This window comes from Notolabrus celidotus, chromosome 6 (assembly GCF_009762535.1).
Source record: "Notolabrus celidotus isolate fNotCel1 chromosome 6, fNotCel1.pri, whole genome shotgun sequence".
In the NCBI taxonomy this organism is placed as follows: domain Eukaryota; kingdom Metazoa; phylum Chordata; class Actinopteri; order Labriformes; family Labridae; genus Notolabrus; species Notolabrus celidotus.
The window spans coordinates 16,923,562-16,946,380 of record NC_048277.1 but is presented as its reverse complement, the minus strand read 5'-3'; the positions used below and the strand labels follow the sequence as shown (position 1 = coordinate 16,946,380).

General features: G+C 39.6%; 1 protein-coding gene across 1 annotated transcript; it reads left to right on the top strand.

Annotated features, from left to right (window-relative positions):
* Positions 1 to 3,366: 3,366 nt before the first annotated feature.
* On the top strand, positions 3,367 to 16,972 carry kras (v-Ki-ras2 Kirsten rat sarcoma viral oncogene homolog). Its single transcript, XM_034685422.1, has 5 exons — positions 3,367 to 3,643; positions 5,881 to 5,998; positions 6,784 to 6,962; positions 8,404 to 8,563; positions 14,337 to 16,972. The coding sequence occupies exons 2-5, from the start codon at positions 5,888 to 5,890 to the stop codon at positions 14,451 to 14,453; spliced, it is 567 nt and encodes a 188-aa protein (XP_034541313.1). The 5' UTR covers positions 3,367 to 3,643; positions 5,881 to 5,887; the 3' UTR covers positions 14,454 to 16,972.
* The last annotated feature ends 5,847 nt before the right edge of the window (positions 16,973 to 22,819 follow it).

The following is a 22,819-nucleotide window of genomic DNA, read 5'->3' as shown; positions in this document are numbered from 1 at the left end:
ATGTGCCCCCCAGCTCCAACACAAACAGTTCGCTTGCTGGACAGTGTTGTATGCAGGGGTCCAACAAGTCTTTGAATTTCTACCATATTATGCAAACTGCAAATATTCTTTTTCCTCACTTCAAGGAAAAAAGTCTTGGAGCGCCGTTCAGGTGCCCTCCATAAGCTGTTTGATTGTAGGACAAATTTGAAATAGCAGTTACTTTAATTAAAAAATTGCAGTTAATGACTTCTCTGTAATTTTTTCACTTCGCAAAGTCATCCCACAGGCCGGATTGGAACCTCTGGTGGGCCAGTTTTGGCCCGCAGGCCGTATGTTTGACACCCCTGTTCTAGAGGCCCTGTGATATAAGTCAGTCCTGCACTGATAATGTTACTTAAAAGGACACTCATCAAAAGTAATCATAATATAAAATGACCTTATTAAGAGTCGTTTCTCAATATTTTCAAATAAACATCATTGCTCCATTCACTTTTTTATTTTTGAATTTGATTTGGAAAGTCTTTATTGTCCCCAAATGACAATTTGGTTTGCAACAGAAGTCCCCACAAGCATCATATTAAACAAACATAAGTTCACACATTTGATTTAAATACCGAACTACATAACTCCAGTGGATGACATCATTTTTCTGCATATGAGACAAAAGGTGACACAATCCTATGTGAAATGGCAACAACCCTACAGCTTGTTTAACACAACAGCTGATGGCACAAATACAAGATAACAGTTTGATCTGGCCCTCCTAGTATAAGTGAACCTCCTCCCTGTTGGCAAAAGTCTAAACTCTGAATGAAGGGGGTGGTGAGGGTCTTCAAGTATGGCCTTTATATCCTGAGTGGCTCTAAATTGAGAAAGGTGGCCAAGATCATTAAGATTAACGCTGATAATCTTTCGGCAGACTATGATAATATTACCTGTTTTTGTTAACAAGGCTAAGGTTACCCAACCAACAGATCATTGCAAATGTTAAATTAGACTGTTTCAGCTTTTTTAAAGATGCAGCTAGGAAACAAGTGAGATTTATTTACTTTTTGATTCTGCTAATTAATGAAGTATGTATTAATTTTGTACTTCTGCACATACAGCAATGTGCATGAGTAAATTCACTCAGTTATTGTCTACCAGTAGAAAGTTGTGGCTGTCTGTGTATTTTAGTCTTTCTTAATACTTCCTTAATTAAAAGGAGGAGAGGAAGGTCCCACATGATTTAGAATATATACTGATCGATAGACCAGCCAAACTGAAAAAAAGGCATAGATTAGGTTTTATGATGAATCAAAACAAACCGCACATTCCACTAAAGCAGCTGATTAACCTTTTGGTTGTGGGAATCTGTATAGGCTATCGTAAATGGAGGCCTACTGCCCTCTTGTGACTGAACAGACTTTTACTCTCATGTAACAAAATGTCTTCTGATGCCATCATAAGTTGTCTTTTCTTGGAACTTAGTTTATCGCCATGACTCAGGGGAAGTGAACTCAGCAGATTTAAGTGCACTCAGTCATCAAGATTCACTAATAGCTACAGGTCAAGTCCTTTTTTCCTTCTCTGACGTCCCTTCTAAATCAGTTAGTAATAGCATTCTAATCCTCATACTAATCAAAACACACAGATTCAGCTCATGCTAGAGTTTTGAAACATGTCAATTTATATAAAACATGAATAATTTCATGTGTATATGACAGTGTCAGTTGATAAACTGCACCAATTTCCTCTTCTGGCTTTCCTTTGTGACTTGATATAAAAACTATCATCCCATTTTTAACTTAAAGTAGATATTTACCACCGGAGAGGATAACTGTATTGGCATTGTATCTACTTGTGATCACACACAGGATATAGGGGTGTTACTAGAATAAAAAACTCAAGTCTTCAAATTTAAAAAAACTTTTTCACATTTTATTTTTTTAAGTAACAGTAATTAATTTTAAAACTGTACAACTGTGATTTTAACATAATAGTAAACTATTAAATGGTTACAGGTTGTTCTATGACCTCTTCCAGTAAAAACTTTGTGAGGAATACAGCCATTAGGAGTGTGACATTAATGATGCTTTAACTTTAGAAAATATTCTCTATTCAACAAGCTTTTCCAGCCTGTTGGACAATTAGATCTAAAACAGGTGCATCATAAAGCTGTACACTTCTTTTATCTATTTTTTTGTTTTTGTGTGCATGTAACTGTAACTCATACCATAAATAGCCTACTGAATATTACTTCTAGTTGTTCTCATAGGAGAGCAATACTTATAATGTGCCAATGTGCACAACATAGGTATACAAATTCATATTTTCTGACTAAAAAAAGACAAGTCAGTCTCTGATCTCTGAACACTGCCACATGGGTCAATGTCTAAATATGTGTAAGAAATGTATGTCAGGCCTTTCTGAATTTCAAGTAACGTGGGATCTCTTTCACTGAAAAAAGACAAATGCAGAACAATGGTTAGGCTTGTCATTTGCTTAAACCACAACCTTAGCTCAGGTCAGGCTGTGTGCAGCTTGGAGAACATCCTGACAGTTAGTCAACAGTGACCTCTAGCGTGTCTACTGTAGGAAATTAAAATTGTGTTTTGGTATATTTGTGAATCTATTTGATCTCGTATTTTTGCCTCTTATTGTTCTTGATTATTGGGCTGTTAGATTTCGTGGACTAGGTCAGTTCTTTATCAGTTTTTGGGTTCCTACCTCTCCAATAGAAGAAAATCACTCACGTACCATCATCGTAAAATAATTCTGGCTCTACCAGACAAGTAAATTGAAAATAATTAAATCATGTCCCACGTCATCCGTAAAGAGGCGTAGATTGTGTCTTAATCGGTTTTAGTATTAGTGCTTGTTTTGTTGCGAACCTCCCAATATGCACATCCAGTGCGCAGGAGCTATCCCAGGGAACGCTTTGGAAAACTGACAAGGGATTGCCAAATCATTTCCTTGCCTGGGAATGACGTCCCTGCAGCACAGCTCGGTTATATTTAGAGCCTATATATAGTGGAGTCGCCCCCTAGGCTTTGTTGACTCTGCAGCAGGCAGCAGCAGGAGATCACGATACAGAAGAGACGTCCTGAACTTGACACCATGTGACCTACATAGCTACTACAATGTTTATGATTAAAAAATATAAATATAAAGAGACATCAATCACTTTAACTGAGCTTTCATGTAAAAATAAATGTGGCAATATTTGCGCACACACGGCGTGTAGAGCACTTGCAGGATCGACTCAGGAGTAAATACACATACAGTAAATAATTAAAACCCCGATGTTACATTTAAGCATGACAATATTAAGGATATCACGCCTCACGATGCGTTATAAAGTCGATAAATATGCCCCAAATAGCTTGAAATCCCCTGCTATGCTTTCTGGGTAAAGTGCGCCCCGGTATCCGCCCATATTCGCGTAAAGGAGGCCAACCTGAACAGCTAGGCCGGACGCTGGATCAAATGGAAAGTTCAATCGATTAATTTTCCCACTTATTCGTATATTCCTGCTTGCTTCTGAGACACAGTAGACCAACTTACATGCGGGGCGTTTCGGTGTGAAATAGGAAATGCAGAGATCGTGTGAAAGCAGAGGAAAATCAGCTTGACTTATTTGGTCGCTACTTCGGACGCGGAACTCCACACTTGCTAAAAGGTAAAACAAATGGATAAGATTCAAACATGTGTGCCGCTGTGGGGATTTGATATCACACTGTACAGCTAATGTAGTAGACAGGTCAGCATGTCTAGTGTGTTACCAATGAGCAATACATTTGTTGTGTACATGTTTATTTTCGGTGAAAGTGCAAACTACGCCCAATTGTTAACCTAACGCCTGGCCCTGCAATGCAGACCATTGGGCTAGCCTGTCAATGGCGGCTCCTGAATTTGCACCCCTTTCCTTTTGAATGAATGATATCGACATGGTCACAAACTCCATGCAGACACTCTGCTGCAGTCATGAGTTATTTTTTGTTATTACCATACATTAGCACAAAGGGGCTAAGTTAGCTTTCTGTTGAGGCTGTGGGCGACCTCCAGTGCTAAGCTATTAGCTAACACAGCAGCCTGGTTATTTAAACAGAGTGCTCAGAGGGTTTCACACAACCAATCTGGCAACCCTGCGGGCACACAGCAGTGGATTTAAATCAAATTCCTCCCCATTTTTAAGCTCTAGGTGTATTTCCCTGCTAGGACACAGCGGTTTAGAGACCCTGTTGTGTCCTCGACTAACATAGTTGGCAGACTAGTTAAAGGCTTGTGCGATGACGGCTGGAAAATGTAGTTTTATAGAGATATATAACTTTGTCTTCGGTGGTGTAGTCCATAACATTTGGATATATTAAGCCACCCAAGTCGAGTGAACGCTAGGCTAAAATGTCCACAACTTGCAGACATATATTTTCAGACATGTTTGTCCATGACTGCAATGTTATCATAACTTAACCACAGTTTTAGACGCAATTTGTAATGTTATGCTACACTTTGAATAGTTAATTGTTGCTTAGCTTTACTAAAAAACAGCAGAGGGTTGGGAACAATATTTTTTACTACTTATTGAACCCTTAAGAAGCTCCATGACATCCCTGTTTGTCAGCTCACTTCACTAAGTTATTCATAGATAGTCTAAGTGCCCTGTAACACAGAAGTGGTAGTATGTAAAGTCATCGCAAGCATGTTCTCTAGAGAACTTGCAGTGTTGTCTGACATAGTCAGAGCTCTTTATCTGCATACAGATAAGATGTTTTTCTCCTGTTGTAAGACAAGCCACTCTGTAATATGTTTAAATCACAGACTGTTGGGTGTGACGTACACATGATAATGTCAGGGAGCAATTTCAAGTGTTGAGATCTCTAATAAGTGTAGTAGTAAAAGTATACCTTTGTTAGCCAAATACCTATCAAACCACATTCTGTTTTTTTGTTTGTCTAGAAAAGGCAATGATAGTCAGTGGAGCTCCTCCCTGACTGCAGGCTGTGTGGAGCTGTGAGCAGTATGTACTGTAACTTCTGAAAAGGCCAGCTGCCACTATTGATGGGTGCCGCTCCACAAAGCAGTCAGACAGCACAGAGCCTCCCAGTCGCCTGTCAATTCTGGAGCCTTAATGTAATGTCATAGATTTCTGCCTGGGGATAGTTTCTGTTGGGTGGCTGCTGCTCAGATAATACAGCTGAATGTGCTGCTGGATTTAGACATTTGATTACAGGGTATTTATAACTATCTCCTTTCTCTTTTAGCCTAGTCCATAATCATTTGTGATCAGAAAATTCCCAAAGGATAAATATTGTTTATTTTATCCCCTGGTAGCTAAACTTTTTCAACAAAGATTGTTGTTTTGACACAGAGAGTCATAATTTATTTTATATCTAAATAGGGGGTTCATCAACATTGTATTTATTTTTCAGGGCTGACAGAAACTCTCCTTAATTCCTGAATTCAACAGCAGCCTTTCAGTGGTTCATATTCCCTCATTCACATATAATCTCATGAAGCATTATCTAATAAGTCCGGTGATTGTAGTTATTTCAGCAAGCCTAAATGATAAATAAGAAAGATGGTATGAGATCTCACATTCCAGTAAATCAGCAGAATTATTAAAATAATACTCTGGCTCTTTTTGGACAACAGACACAAATCACAATTTTCTCTGACTGCCAATCCTTCGGTCACAATTGTCCTAAAAGAAGTGTCAGCTTGTCAGATAAAATGAAAAGTGATAAATAGAGTTAGTTGAAAAATTGTAGTAGTATGTCATTAAACAATTAAAAGTACACATATGATCTTGTCCCTTAAGGCATTGATGGTGCACTGGATGGGTAGTTGATGTGCCAGATGACTGTCTTTTTCAGTGGAAATATATGAGTAAAGTGTGCTTCTCTTTGGATCCTGCAGGTGAATCATGACAGAATATAAGCTGGTAGTGGTGGGAGCAGGTGGCGTTGGCAAGAGCGCACTTACAATTCAACTCATCCAGAATCACTTTGTGGACGAATATGACCCCACCATTGAGGTAAAGAAACTGTGTGTACTCATATGTGTCTGTCCCCAGTCCACGACTGTGTCCATGTTTTCTTTTTGTGTGTGTATTTTGGTACAAGGCGAAACTCCTCTTGAAAAGGAGTTGCAGCAGGTTCTTCAGGTTTAAGTCTTAAAAAGACACCCAACAGGTTTTTAACAACTTTCCATGTGTGTCTGCCAGCACGCTTTCTCAGGGGGATAACCTCTGTGGAGTGAACATAGTCTGTGCAAGAATCAGTCATTGTAGTGCTGTTGCAGGTTCAGGCTCCTCAAAAGATCATTCAAGTTTGGGGTACCATCTGAGCAACAGCTGCTCACAGGATGAGACTTGTATTTGTTTTGGATCAGATTTAATGCAGCCTTCAGTGTAATGAAGGCTAGAGTGTTTCATCACAATGGAAATTAGGACTTTGTTTTAATTTGAGCACATTATGATATATTACCTTTTATCATAATTCACCATTCTTTATCTATGTTTAACTTAAATGTTATGAAAAGAAAAGCTTTTTCCTCGCGATTGCTGCAAAATTATCTATCACTTAGCCATCAACATGAAAAAGTGTAATCCAGGAATGTCACGCAGTCTCAAATTATTGCACTTTTTCATGCCATGGCTGTTCACAGTACACTATTTATAACAAAGTATTAAGAAAACTATTAATTATTAAATTATTTTGTCCATAATCTGCCTTTCATTGTTCTAAATTAGCCTGGATTTGGTGACTCAGTACTCTTAATCCCAGAGTTTTGACGCTCTCTGACCTCCTTTACTTCTAGGACTCGTACAGAAAACAGGTAGTGATCGACGGGGAGACATGTCTGCTGGACATCCTGGACACTGCAGGTCAGGAGGAGTACAGCGCCATGAGGGATCAGTACATGAGGACAGGGGAGGGCTTCCTCTGTGTCTTTGCCATCAACAATACCAAGTCCTTCGAGGACATTCACCATTATAGGTGAGCTGAGAAGCTGCAGGTGAACGGTACTGACATTGTACTCTCCACGACCCTAGTTTGATTCTGTCTGGGAAACATTTGTTGTAATTTATTCCCCGTCTTTGATGCTGTGTCAGCTTTTTACAGTCTAATGTCTAACAATGACATTAAAAGATATGATACAGATTATTTTATGTGCAGCGCTTTTTGTTACAGTCCTTGGCACTTCACTGATATGCCACTTATTGCTTGTGGATGCTGACCCTTTGATACGCTGAATTTTAACAGACAATCAAGAGATATAATTCAACATCATTATTTGTAGAGGCAGGGATTGAAGGGTAACTTATAATGACATACAATACCCAATAAAAGCCCCATGATAATAATAATACATTTTATTTATATAGCACCTTTTAAAATCATGTTTACAAAGTGCTTTACAGAGTGCAAGACATAGTGAGTTAAAACACAAAAGCACATGACAAAGGTAAGGAGAGCTAAAATGAGTTAAATAAAAAACAATAGTAAAAACCATGCAGAAATTAAAAAGTCAGTGATGAGTTAAGAAAAGCACATTTAAAAAAGTGTTTGTTTTAAAAGAGGACAAGGATGAGGCTCATTCCAGAGTGATGGGGCCCTGAGTGCAGAGGCCCGGTCGCCTCTGGTTTTTAACTTTGCCCTTGGAAGTTCCAAGAGGGACCTGCCGGAGGATCTCAGGCAGCAGTTGGGCACATACATTTTAAGGCATTCACTTAGGTACTCAGGGGGCAGTCTATTTATTGCTTTAAAAGTGAGTGTTAAAATTGAATTCAAAAACCCACAGGCAACCAGTGAAGGGAGGCTAAAATTGGTGTGATGTTTTCCCTTTTCTTGATGACATTATTATCATGATACAACAATTCTGTGATAACTGCTAAATTGCAAGACAACCATATAATACATCATAATATCTGATTCCCTGATATGATTAATGTCATTGGTGCCCCCTAGGGGAATCATGAAGTAGTGCCACAGTGAGTCAAAGTGGAAAGACATTTTTATATTGAAATATTATTATTTGGCATCAGCGATATGACAGTTGTGTCACATAGTTTTATTATAACATGATTCTCTTAAGGTAATCTATGGGTCAAAGTCCTCATGTTGAGATAAACAATAACACTACTTCAATCAATCAATGCATCACCAATGCTTTATTATGAAATAAAAATTGGTGTTGTAAAATATGATCTAGGTTTGTATGTCCTTTTCATGTTGTGAACATGATACCCATATTTATTTATTTATTTTACTCCAATGACATGTTGAAAAGTGTTTTTTTTTTCTGTTCCAATCAGTGTGAGTTTTGATTCAATCAAATTAAAAATCCTTGTGTGTGTGTGTGTCCGTGTGTGTCCGTGTGTGTCCGTGTGTGTCCGTGTGTGTCCGTGTGTGTGTGTCTGTGTGTGTCCGTGTCCAGAGAACAGATAAAGCGGGTGAAGGACTCTGAGGATGTCCCCATGGTGCTGGTGGGGAACAAGTGTGACCTCCCGTCCCGAACAGTGGACACCAAGCAGGCTCAGGACTTAGCACGCAGCTACGGCATTCCCTTTATCGAGACCTCAGCCAAAACCAGACAGGTGAGAGTTCAGAAAGAGCCGGCAAAGCTTTCAAGATTTAAATCAGTTTAACTTTTCAGTCTGCTGCTGTACTGTTACTGGAATATTCACAGCAGGTCTGAGGGGCATGGTGGATGGTGAGAAGCTGCATGTGGTCTCAGGGGTATTTGCTTTATTGGACACAGCAGCCTCTCCACAAATTTCACTCAAAAATCAAATAAATTATCAAAAGCTCATGGCATCTGTGACAAGTGTCCTTACAGAGGGCTTGATTTTCTTGACACTAGAAGTTTAAGTCCTGAGTTGTGTGGTGCTGTTGATTTGTGTCGCATTTCGTGGCTTGAATGTTTAAATCATGTTGCAAGAAAATGTTTCCGGCAATGGGCTGCCCATCATTAAATCTTCTTTGGTTAATTGAATTTTTTTATTTATTGGTGATAATGGAATCAATGCATGCTACTCTGCCAGGGGTATATGAAATTATATCCTCATTATGACCATCCTCGGTGGACCCTGCACTATAAATCAGTATACGTGTGTCAAGGAGTTTGCATGAAAGGACAATCTGTCAGTAATCACTCAGCGGGCTGGATGATTCTGCTTCCTGGTTACTGTGACTGGGTGCTGGAAGATTTGCGGTGGTGTTTAAAATTGTGTTTGTTTTGCGCATGGCCTTGTGTCTGACTGACAAAGTGATCTGTAAACACATCTTTACTGGTCTTTCTGACCCGAGGTGAATCACAGCTCCTTCTGGTGTAGGGGAATTAATGATACAGTGATTGATTTCTTACAGTTCTGTTGTGTTCACCTTTTTCTTTTTCTTTTTTTCCCTGAGTGTTTCTCTTATTCACACTCTACACTGTGCTGCTGCTGTTGAAAAGCAACTGTCTCTTTGCATTCACAGCCTTTAAGTTTTCCCCACATCTCAGCGATTCCATCCGAATTATCCCACATACAGAGAGATGCTCAATTAGACAATGCTCTTAATACAAACCCAATTCCTAAAAAGATGTGACCAAGTTGTCAAATGTTGATTTTAAAAAAACTGAATGTTTTATGAATCACTCGAACCCTACAATTAATTGTAAATACTACTGATTTTAAAAATAGTTTTCTAATATGAAAAATATATGCTCATTTAAAATTTGATGCAGGCAACATGTTTCAAAATAGTTGGGACAGAGGCATGTTTACCATTGTGTTACACCACCTCTTCCTTTAACAACATTCAGTACACATTTGGGAGCTGAGGAGACAATTTTGGCTGCTTAGAAGTTCAGGGTCTCCTTTGTCGTCATTTTTTTGTTTTATGATGCACCAAATGTTTTCATTGCAAGACAAGTTAGGACCAAGTGGCAACCTCCGGTCTCAAACTATGAAGCCCATGCGGAAGTGTTATAAACTGAAATTCATCGAGAATCCGCTTGAGGCTGGCTGCAGAAACACCGGAAACCACATAGATACCAATTCAAAAAAGACCATCTTTGCAGCATTAATAAACATGTTTACAGCCTGGTTCAAAAACAGCTTGGCTCTACGTAGCTAATTTCTCTATCGGCACACACTGTGCGGGGTTGAATTTTTTTCCAACGCGACGGTTCAGAAGATATTAAGATTACGAGTTTTTGCCCAAATAAGGACATGACTGACTTGACTCCTGGAAGGGAACACATAGCTGTTGGCTAGGAGGCTCAAACCCCGCCCCTTTACGTCACACTTTGCCTGGTTGAGTTCTGCATTTCCAATATGGCTGCCGCCACCGATCGGCTTCAAAACAGCTCTCAGGAACAGATGGGTGATGTCACGGATACTACGTCCATTATTTACACAGTCTATGGTTGGGACTGCAGGCAGGCCAGTTTAGCACCCGGACTCTTCTACTATGGAGCCATGCTGTTGTAATACGTACAGAATGTGGTCTGGCATTGTCATGCTGTATTATGCATGGACTTCCCTGAAAAAATGCATTTTCTGGATGGTGGCATATGTTGCTCCAAAACCTGTACATTTTATTCAGCATTAATAGAGCCTTCCCAGATGTGTGAGCTCTCAATGCCATGGTCACTTATGCATCCCCATACCATCTCAGATGCTGGCTTTTGAAATTGCACCCTGATTTAAAAAAACAAACAGGTGGTCCTTCTCCTTTCAAGAGGTGAGGATGTGGCATCCATGAGTTCAGAAAAAGAATGTCAGACCACAGGACAGTTTTCCACCTCGCCTTAGTCCATCTTAAATGGCTGGGCCCTAAGAAGTTGCTGGCATTTCTGTATTATGTTTATATATGACTTTCTCACTCACTTTTGGTTTCCTCAAAGTACAGTTTTAATTTTGCATATGTGAATGCAGCAACAGACTGTAGTCCCACATGATTTTTGGATGTGATAAGTCCATACAGTGATTTCCACTACATACAGTGATTTCCACTACAGAATCATGTCTGTTTTTATTGCAGTGCTGCCTGACAACCTGAACATCAGTCATGCTGTATTGGTTTTAGGTCTTGACCTCTTTGTACAGAGATTTCTCCAGATTCTCTGAACCTTAATAATATTATCACCTGTAGATGACGAAATCCTCTTATTCTTTACAATTTGACACTGAGTAACATTTTTCTGAAGTTGTTGGAACTTTTTTCTCACACAGTCTCTCACAGAGAGAGATGAATGTCCTCCCATTTTTACCTCTGAAAGACTCTGTCTTTCGAATGCCCCCTGTATACTCAGTCATGTTACTAACGTGTTGCATATCATCCTCATTAGTTGAGAGATGTTCCTCCGGGTCATTTCTAAACATAACCCAACCTTTTAAGTGTTTTGTTGTCCTTGTCCCAACTTTTAAACATTTTGCTGGCATCAAATTTAAAATGAGATTTTTTTTTTCAATACAAATTCAACATTTTTCAGTTTCAACACTTAATATGTTGTCTTTGCACCTTTTTTTATCAATGAAAAATAGGCTTTAAATGATTAACAAACCCAAATCAAACCATTTTAAATAAGGAAAAAGTGGATTGTAGCCTTTCTTGTGTTGCCAGCCTACCGTAGGCTTAAAAAAATGTAAATGTTCTAAATGTTTTAATTCAATTTAAATTTCAGCAACAAGTCAATTATAATTTATATGGAAATTTGGTACCAAATGTCTAAATCCAAACATTCAATGACTTTGAATTAACATTGAATCACTGCCCATGTGGGTTAGCATTTACAAAAAGTGGTAATTTTGCTAAAATGTCGGCGTTGATCTGGTATTTTTGCACTTTGATAAATGTTTGGCATTTACAAAAACAAAACACATTGTTTCTGCACTTTAAACTTGTCATGGCTAGAATTTATGAAGAATGTATTTTGCTACAGCTGCTTTTCTTTGAAAGGAGGAAAACTACAACCCTCTTCAAACCTATACAAAAATTAGGTGCCAGGTTTTAACAAGACGGATATTGGTTTGACTTCGTTTTCAAAGATAAGGCCTCTCTAACACTTTAGACTTACATAGTTGATCTTTACTCCTTTTATATCTGTAAGCTGTAACACATGCACCCATACAGTTTGTCCTTCTGTGTTCCTCAACATTGAGGGAAAGTTGTGTCTCACACTGCAGAGAGTGGAGGATGCCTTTTACACTCTGGTACGGGAGATCAGGCTGTACCGGCTCAATAAGCTCAGCAAAGAAGAAAAGACTCCGCGCTGTGTCAAGCTTAAAAAGTGTGTTGTGATGTGAAATGGGTAAGTGTATGCTGCCGTGCGCCCACCAGCTCTGTGTGTCTTTTGTGTGTGTTGTTGGGGAGGATCGTGGAGTAGACACAGGGCTGGTGCTTTATGGGATCTCAGAGCCTAACCTGCTGGTGTCTGTAGGGGCTGTGGTGGAGCTCTAACAGGAGGCTGACACCGCTGATGATTTCGTCTTTTTTCATGGACTGTGTATTGTGGCTGATTATGATCAAAGGCTGTTTTCACACTGGGTCTGTTCACATAAGTCTGCATTTGGATTTTATAGCCCCTCACCCTTCAGCTGTCACATAGTTTGCTTTCGGACTTGTCTACCTTTGTTGTAATCTGGTTTGTGAGATATCCCAGCAAACTTCGGGTGATTATCCTCCCTTCCTAAAGACAGTGATGAGGGGGCACATTAAATTGTCTGTCAGAAAAATGCAGCGCCTTCTTTCGAAAGAAAATAGTCATCATAAGAATGAGGTATTTTCTTCCTCTTTTGTTGATTAAAATTACCAGAACCACCACCTGAAATATACACCAAAGTCATAGATGGACCAGAGTTATTTGTCCTCTCTCTAGTTCAGAAAAAATGTTAATATTATCAAATTTGAAGGCAAATAATGTCTCCATTCAGACAAGACAACCAGTGTGACAACATCCTAAATCTGCTGAAATCTATATGAGAAGGGTTTCGGGGCTGGTGAGGCAATGCGTTTAATTAAAGGAGATTACGGTGAATCTGGGACCAAATCATGGGCTGAACTGTTTCACATGAAGATGTGGTCTAAGAAATTGGCAAACTGTGAGTGCGTTTGTGGGAGAGAGAGCTTTTTCTTCTGGTCACACATCTCAGATCTTCTCTTTCCTGCTCTGTTTTTTTGTTACAACCTGAAGTAACCTCTTACTCTTCACTCTGAAAGCTCCCTCCAAATCTTTGTCACATTCATAGCACTGTACGACCAATTGTTGTACTCAGGTACTCGTCTCAGTGATGCACAAACAGACAGCAGCTGCATTCGCATGGAGCCTTTTATTCACTCAGAATCAGAATACAAGCTCACCATGGATATAAAAGCTTCATTTAAACGCCTCCATCACAAAAAAATTGGCCTGTACCAAAGGAAAAAAAATGAGTTTGGGTGGTTTAAACCTTTTTACAAACTCATTTTTTAAATTAGTTAAGGTTTTTGGAAGAGCACCCACTTTGCTTTGTCACTAAAAATCAAAGCTGTTCACTTTGGAAGATGCGTCACTCTCCTTTTTATTTCTTGCTTAGAAGAGACTTCACTCTCCACTTTGCGCATCCTTCCAAGAGAAACCTCTTCAGTCAGTTTGTTTATTAGTTTAAAGAGAGTGAACAGAAGGTGAGCCTTCTGTTGAGTAACTCTGTAGAAGAATATTTTCATAAGACTGTTGCCTCAGTACTAACACCAGTAAACAGGTGTAATTGCCAAGTGCTCATTGGAGGTCCATCTTTTTTAACCGATAGCACATAGTAACAGACTTCCACGGGACAACCTGGGAAGTAATTTAAGAGGTTACTGGAACACATCAGAGCTTGAGTTTGGATTGATTTCATTAAGAGGGATAGAAATGGCTCAAAAGTGCAGCAGCTGCCTGTGTTTGTCTGTGGGAGTCGAGCTGAATTCCCTCCAAAGTAATTGTTTTGTAAGCTTTGCTTTCTTCAGCTGATGAAATCATCTGCACTTTGATTTGTGTCATGTGTTGAATGTACAGTACATATCACAGAAAACTGGACTTTGACACAATGACAACACCATTGTTTGAGATTTATGTTGTTTCTTTAATTGAAAAAGAAAACATTGTTACAAAATTAAGTAGCTTTGACAGAAAAGTCAAAGCATCATCGTTGATGATCAGATTTTATTTGTCTTAAATGTGCTTAAAGTAGTGAATTGTTTCAGTTGAAGTATCACTTGAATCAAAAAACAATGTTTGAAATGACCAGGCTGTTTAAAATGTGTTTATTTATTTTGACACCCTATGATTTTGGTATCATGTTGTCAAAATAACATCCTGTATCCAAAATAATGTGATCTTTGTATTTTCTCTGTTTTCAGGGCGTTGACGATGCATTTTACACATTAGTGCGAGAAATCCGGAAGCATAAGGAGAAGATGAGCAAGGAGGGCAAAAAGAAGAAAAAGAAGTCCAAGACAAAGTGTACACTCATGTGAATAATGACCCCTTTTCCAGACAGACTAAGAAAAAAAAAAAACTATGTTGAACAGTTAAAGTAATACATTTTGTACAATACACTAAATTATTAGCCTTTTTCTCAGTACCTACCATACTGAATACTAAACCCTGACCTGATTTTTCTGCCTTTCTGTTGTTTGCTACGTGGACACCAATAAGCTTTATTTTCAGTTCAGTGCCAGTTGCCCACATGTGTTGGTCCAATAGCCATGGTGATGATGATGATTGGATAATTTGATACATCAACAAAGCTGTGACACTATTCAAATACGGCTTGTGTTTGACTGATTATTCATTCAATTAAATAGAAAGTTTTTCATTATTTTTTTCACCCCCATGCTTAAAGGATCATGACCTGTAAAAGCTCTGTCATGATCCTTTAAGTCTGGGATGCCAAAGAATGACTTTTAATCCTGATTCAGATCTGAAAAAAGGACCAACACTCAGCCAGATGAGATCCAAATGTCCCAGCCACTGTGTACTGTCCCCGTCTTCTATGACCTCTTGGTATTACTTAGTTATGTCACTGATATAAGTATGCATGCAAACTCCTACTCTTCTCCTGATGTGTTAACACCCTAATTAGCTCTGAATTAATTTGTCAATGCTTTGTACTGTGTGGGGAGTGATTTCTTGCCTACATGGGTCGTTTGTTCGTGTCTTTTCTTTTTGCATGCGTTGTGTCCTAAATGACATGGGTTTTGCAAAAAGACTGCCTCTAGTGGAGTCAGAAACGAGGAACTCTGAACCAAGTTGAGAAAATACAGTTACACAGTTCTTTTAGGGCTATAGGAAGTTATACGGACTTGTTTTTGTGAGGAAGAAATTGGCTGTTTTGAATGAATCAATGACTAATTCAGAAATCCAGATGAGAAGTTTATGTCTAACAACCCAATGGGACTAGCAGCCAGGTTTATGTGTTAACCAGAATCATTAAATGTAGCAGGGATTGATGCCAAGTCACAACTGTATTCCCAACAGCTATTTAAACTTACCAGTCATGTTTCAGGCAAATTTTTACTGTACGGCTCGACTGCAGGATGGTTTTAAATCATCCTGAAAATTATCGTTTTATCGCCTGTTGATCCAAGACATGTCTCTTAAACAACCTTCTGATAAAGGGGATCATATTTAAACTCTATTGATCCCTTTATCAGTATTAAGTGCTATTAGGTTTGAAATGAATGATTCCCCAGAAGCTGGCCACAGATGTTCCGCCCTGTCCACTTTTTTGAGCTGCTGACTGTTTGCATCTTTAAGCAGCTCTCTCTCTCTCTCTCTCTCTCTCTCCCTCACTCCCTCCCTCTCTCTCTCTCTCTCTCTCTCTCACTCTCTCTCTCCCTCTCTCTCTCACTCTCTCTCTCTTTCTCTCTCCTCTCTCTTTCTCTCTCTCTCTCTCTCCTCTCTCTGTCTCTCTCTCTCTCTCTCCCTCTCTCTCTCTCTCTCTCTCCTCTCTCTCTCCCTCTCTCTCTCTTCTTGGTTGCTTAAAAATGTCGTTCTGGATTGATGTATTTTCAGATTCTTCCATTCGGGGTGCTTTGAAAGACTTTTCAGAATAACTTCCCAAAGTGTTGAAATAGTTTGGTGGGCTGCCTTTTAACAGAGATGATTGTCCAGCAAATATAATTAGTAATTTTCTCTCACAAAGCTTGTTTATCAAGGTGATGTAACTGGAACTGATGTGTGGAAATGAGGCAACAATTGCCATTAAATTGGTTTTTAGAAAAAGTTATCAGAATATTTAAAAAAAAACAACCAACGTTCTGTTTTCCATGGGTTCAACAATACTTCACCTTTTCCATCTTATTCACAAGCTGTGCCCCGGGGATTTTTTTCTTTGCCTTTTATGTTTGCATTAGGTGCTACTTTTAGACGGTAGGAAGAACCAAGACAACATTGACTTTGTCCTGTGTGCTCAAATAATGCACAAAATGCTGTCTTAAGGAAGCAATGTTGTTGATGCAGAAAATCTAGACATATTTTGCTTTCAGGATAAATGAATTATGACCCAGTTTTATTATTACCTCTTTTTTTCATGAAGTAGATAATAACTGTTAATGCGATTTGAATAATGGAACCCTCTTTGTTAAAAATACTGTCTCAAAAGTAGATTTACTGAAATGTTTGAAATGTTCCTCTTCCTTTTTTTGCGTGCCAACAGCTGATTTCTGAAATGTATCATTTATACCTGGATCATATTTTAACAACCTTTGTATAGTTGTGATACTGAAAGGTGCATATTTTGTAAATTGTGCTTCATTATGTTGGTGTGTCTAATTGAATGTTGCTTTAATGGAGGTTCCCTCCGCTCTGTGTATGTGACTAGAGAGTGTGTCTGGGTCCAGGTCGAGGGAAGTGAATGAATGACCACTTTACAGCACACCTGTTGTGGCCGGTGATGAGTGGTGATCTGATCTCAAATGAGTCTATTTTTTGCCATGAATCTCACCACTCCTATTTAATGTGTAATAAAGAACAAAGAAAAAGAGGAACGTCACTTTGCCTGTCTTTTATTGTCTTTGGTTTCTTGTTGTTGAAAAAAAAACTAGTTTTGTGGGACTGCATGAGGACACAATGACATATTAAATATATTTAAACCAATAAACAATTAACAGTAATAAAATAGATGCACATGCTTTAAAGCAGCAAGGTGTTTCTCATTATTTTTGTTGAAGCTCACACCTTTAATGTCCAGCAGGTGGCACTGTTCACTCACTGGCAGGTCTAATGTTAAACAACACAATCAGGCAATCCTGCAGTACAAAGTGAGCCCTGACTCAGCTTTAAAAAGTTGTGTTCTTCACCCAGAAATAAACACAGGTCTAAATCTGCTTGTTTAAGAGAGGAAAAAGTGGGACTTGTATACATTTCTACCAAATATTTGCATTGTTCATAAATCATAGTTTCTAAAGATGAGGAAAAAGTTCATTTTATGCTTTGTCAAGCAAATGATCATTGAGGTTTAGAGGAAAAGAACAATGGGAAAAAACATAATTTTATGGGAATACCACTTGGCAGTGGAGTGATATGTGGTATTACTTTGGAAACACATGAACCACTCTTCCTGTCTCTGAGAAGTTAAAATACAAGACTGTGAAAAGACATAAAAAGTGCTACATTAGCTGAGGTATTTGAGTCATTTATTTTGTTCTTTTCAAGTTTGCATGAGCTCTAACTCATAAACAATGATAAACCTGATTACCCATTGTGCTTTTTGAGTTGGGTCCTCAAAAAAGCTGGAATCCGGATTCAAGTTTTGAAAATTAACTTAAACAAATCACAATCTTTTGGGAGAGGAGCCTGTTTTTTTTAACATATTAGAGCAGAACACAGAGGACAAACCAATTTGTAGAAACAGGTTATTAACTTAGACATACTGTAGAAAATGATTTATATTATTCAGATGCAATCTATGCAAGTCTGCTTTTTTTGCCAGTCATTGCATCCTCATTGTCATTCTCTTACTTCTTTTTGTGTGGATCAGCCCTTGACTTTTTACTGCGGCTGAAGAAATATTGGAATATTTGTTCTGAAATGTAGCACCACAAGATTTGTCTTGAAATGTAGCAGGAAAGGTGATGTGGTAAATCAGAATCAGTGTAGATATCCCTAGATATAACACAATACTGCTGACAAAATAAAAGCTAACTAGCACATAGTTGAGCATTAATAGAATATTCCTCATGTGAAATGCATTTACAGAAATGTTCAAACTTTAATTTTATGCATCATTGCTTTATCTTATTTGTCCAAGCACCTTGTTTCCAGACTTGTTCAAACAGAGACTAACTCAGGTCTGACATTCCTCAAGCTCTGTATTAGAGGGTGAAAGTGTGTCTTTAACCTTTAGACGATACTTTGGGACTGTTTTAAGTTTATTTTCGGTGGTTTGTTGCTGCAACTTAAGTTCTCAAGGACCTAAATTCTTCTCTCCATCAACACCATAAAGATCCCGCTTACCTGGGCTCTGATGTGGGATGTTACTAAAACTGCAGACCAGTGTTTCAGGTGAACATTGATAGCGAGGGGTTTTTCTATGACAGCAGTGAAGTAAGAAAGAATGTGCTCAGTCAAAAGACATTTTGGGGTTCTGTCCCTTTGTAATAAAATGCAATCAATGACCTGCATTTTATGACCCACATGGTCTTCTGTATCTGAACCTTGAACCAGCATACACTGCTTATTTTGGGTGTTAATGGACAACTTAAGACTCATTTTAAATTTCTTTTTGTACAGTTAATTTTTTACTCTTCTCTGACTCTAGTGTTATCTGGACGCGTTTTATTTTAGTTTGAAATCTCCTCGCTCTCATTTACTCATGTTGAGTATTCAAATACAACCCAAAATGCTTCCTGCAGAGGTAATCCTAACTCTGAATGAGAAGCCAAAAGTGTTTCCACAAAGCAGCATCAGAATACTAATACCAGCCTGTAAAGTTAAAAGTTCTGTTCACTTTCAGATTAATGTGCAAATTCCAGTTTCTACTTTCTGCATGCAAATAAAAGTCTAAACTCTGCAGCTCTGTTTTTCTCCGAAATGTCTGTGGTATAAACTGCTGGCTACAGTCACATTATGACCCTTCTGTCAAGCAAAGCAAGAATCTTATTCATTGAAATTAATCTTTACTGAGGATTACTTTTAATATGCAGTCTGTTTGTTTCTAAAGCATCTGTCTTGAACAGCAGCTACCACAAAAAACAGAAAAAGCAATTTGCCAGCAGCAGATAAAGATAATGATACAGGCAAGAAAATGAAACACCCTCTAAGGCTGGAATTGTCTATTATAAAACCATAACAGGGCTTATTGCTCCTTTAACATGAGCCTGGTTGCTCATTCTTTTAATTTACCTGTCCATTGAATATTGCACTGAAACCTCAGACTGAAGCTGTCTGCTTTTAAACTCCCAATTCCTTTTATCATTTAATGATCAAACCTTTTCTGAACCAAAGACAAAATGTCCTAAAACTGAACATACTTGAGGGATATCATATACCTGCATGGTGTTTCTGAGGTCAACACTTCTCTCTATTGGCACACTTTCATATAAAGTCTGTACAGCTCCTTTTTCTGTCACTCTGACAGAAGTCGTCCGCTGGTTTCGGCGTGCAGGATCGGTTGTTGGAGGATGTGCTTGTTTAGTCACATTCTGTGAAGGGAAATGTCATGTAGCATCAAAGATGAGATATTTTCCCTTGCAGATTTCTAAGAAATAAATGCCTGCTACATCATGACCAGAGACAGTATACAAGCCTAAAAGGACAGGCTTGTGTATGTGTCATATGCTGCGATAATTGGCTGCAAAGCAATGTTTGGTGCAGAGATAACCTGGAAAAAGCTGAGGCTGTTTATTGACTTTGTAGATGATCAGTAATGAATCCTTTTTATGTTGCTCTCCAATTATAAATTAAAAGTGTTCCTGGCTGTTTTGTTCTAATGGCTCATTTGATCTTGCGTTTTCTACATAATTATTCTACACTGAGCTGCAGAATTACCTCTTTTAAAGGAAGTTAAGTTGTTTCAAACTGTTGCTGTGAACAATAAACTCTGTTAACATATTGTGACAAGCTCCATTACTCTTTCTTCTTAAACAATGGGTCTACGCTGCTTGCCCATAGAAGCCAAGAGTGAAAAAGAGAGAAGATCTAATGAATTATGCAGAGAGAGCTTTCTCTCAGCCTGACAGTCTGAAACCAGCCTGGAGAAAATTGTAAAAGAAGTAAGAGTCAGTGCAGCCATCACAAATCCCCCTCCCCTACCCCCAGGGGACCGCCAAGGCCAAGGCCTGTCAGTCAAGCGCCCCCTCCCTAAACTGTAATCTGGGGACAACGCTAGGAAGCCTGCAGGTCTGATAAAGCACTGAAAAGATGCCCCAGAAACCAATCCAAGGCACTCTGGGCTCCTGTCAAGGAGACGGGCAGTGAGAGAAAAAAGACACAGCAAATGTTCCTAAATTGCTATCAACAAGCCTCAGACTGGTTCCACTCAGGAACCACATGGCCCTGCCCGGCTAATCCATCTGCCAGTTTGGCCTGTGCACATGCACTCTATGGATCCAGCTCAATCACAATCAGCAGCTCTGACCCCCGTGAACGTGCAGAGGAGGGTGAATTCACAATCATCTCTCTTCCTGACCTCTGCCTTGTTAGTGCACAGAGCGAGAGAATTTCCTTTTTATTTTAATGAAGCACGGCTTCCCTTCGCTGGCAGGCAGCTGAGTGTGGGGCAGGAAGAGTGCAGTCCGGTAATGAGAGGCCAGAAGGTTCAGGTGTCTTCAAACCGCGGCACATAGGAGAAGACTTAACACAGAAATGTTTTCCTCGGGCCTGGAGGAGATGGAGAGCTGGATGAATATTCATGAAAGGGTGATGAATTGTGGTGCCTACAGCGTCGTGCCACTTTGAAAGCCCTCATGCTGCTTCTTTTATCACAGGAGGTCCTCGCCACTGAACCTCACGGGCCACAACACAGCAGCCTCGGCATCCAACCACCAATTATCATCTGAGATCATTAACTTGTTATGTTGACACAAACACTGCAATTTCTGATGCCCTTCTTTATTCAAATGACCCTATTCATGAGGAGTGGCTGACTGAGCTGATTGGATTTTTTTCTCGCATGCCTCGCAATCACTCAACAAGTGATGTTTGGACACAAAATTAATGAACAGCATGCAGGCGCTTTGAACTGTGTGCATGCTGGGTTTTCCAGACGGATAAACAAGCTTCTTAATATCTTTCAAAGTATGCATCAGCACAGATTGATACAGTAATGGCATGCTGTTAGATCTGTATACTTTGCTGCATTTAGGCAGCTTTCTCCTCATAATGATAGGAAGTCAACAGGCACAGAGAGAAACAGAGAGATGGAGGAGCGGGGAGGAAGGCCTGGGGATTGAGCAGCGTCATGTTCAGCAGCCCCAGACGGGTGATTCATACCAGCCTCATCACCAGCAACAGACAGGACATCCAGGCCTTTATTACCTTCATCCATCACCATCACTTCATCAATCTGAGCGCCTGTGAGCCAGCTCTCCAACCGGTCCCCAAACACCCATCCCAACGTGTGGCTGGACGGAGATTTACACCTACCCACCAACACCCACTCCCTCTCCTCGCTTTAACACACAAAACAAGAGAGATGAGCTTCTATTCTCGACTTTAGACTTATAGCCACACACAAACACACACACAAATACACACACACACACACACACACAAACACACACACAAATACACACACACACACACACACACCACACACACACACACACACACACACACACACACACACACACACACACGGGGGCGCAGGGAATGAGACAGAGAGGGGGTGAGTAAGGCCATTCTGCAGCCAGACATGGTGTGAAGCTGTTCCCTTGAGGGCCCCAGGCTGACAGGCTATCCTGCATTCTGAAAGCCACTTACACTTCAGCAACATCAGACCACCTGCTGCTGCTGACCAGTGTGTCAGAGGGGCACATCATGATGGATACACTTAACTGTGGGAGAAATCATTAAATCAACCACACTACCCCTCCTTCCAAGAAACCATCCACCATGCATATCAAGGGCCTAAAATTCCCTTCAGATGGTCACATTATCATGAACATCTTTGCAGTCTCATGCAATCCAACACAATGGCCATGCAATCAGCGCTACCTTGTTCTTGTGTCAGAGAGGTGTTGAATGTATTCTTGTAATGTGCAGACTGTAGTAGTGGAGGTGTTGCATTGGATTGCGTGATACTTAAAAAAAAAAGAAGGCTGACGTCATTCCCTATTTATCTTATTGTCAATGCATCCCATGAAAAGATCAAACCAGCAATCTGTAAGTCAGTCTCTGAGTACTTTCTGGCTCCCCTACCCTGTCTATGGTATGTATTGATGACTGTTTGAAGCAGTGGTAATTAATTATTCAACCACTGGGGGGCAGTGGAACAAATTGAAAAACATCTTGGCCACATTATTAATTAAGAATTGTATAAATCCAGCAAATGAGCAGCCTTAACATTCATCAGAAGTTGTGTTCATGTCCACCTGAAGCATGAAGGCCCAGCATTGATTCTACCTCAAGATCTGGTTTGGATTGAGCTAGCTGCTAACTAACCTTTATTACCCAGCTGTCTGAAATACATCGTTCTGATTGGCCAAACCTCCGTAACTACGCTGATCTATTGTCAACAGCTAAAGCGACGAACCTGATCACACACGTCATAGCAAATCAATCCGCGCATTTCACCTCTTCCTGCTGTTACTGTGGCAAAAACCTTAGCCGTCTAAAATGTAAATAATGAGAGTAACCAGCTCAGATGTGAGAGCAGCCTGAAGAGCTACTAGGCCCCAAC

Excerpts from the sequence above, each read along its gene's own strand:
- kras (XM_034685422.1), top strand. The coding sequence starts at position 5,888 with ATGACAGAATATAAGCTGGTAGTGGTGGGAGCAGGTGGCGTTGGCAAG. Across the intron at positions 5,999-6,783 it reads AATATGACCCCACCATTGAG|GACTCGTACAGAAAACAGGT; the intron begins GTAAAGAAACTG and ends CTTTACTTCTAG. Across the intron at positions 6,963-8,403 it reads GAGGACATTCACCATTATAG|AGAACAGATAAAGCGGGTGA; the intron begins GTGAGCTGAGAA and ends GTCCGTGTCCAG.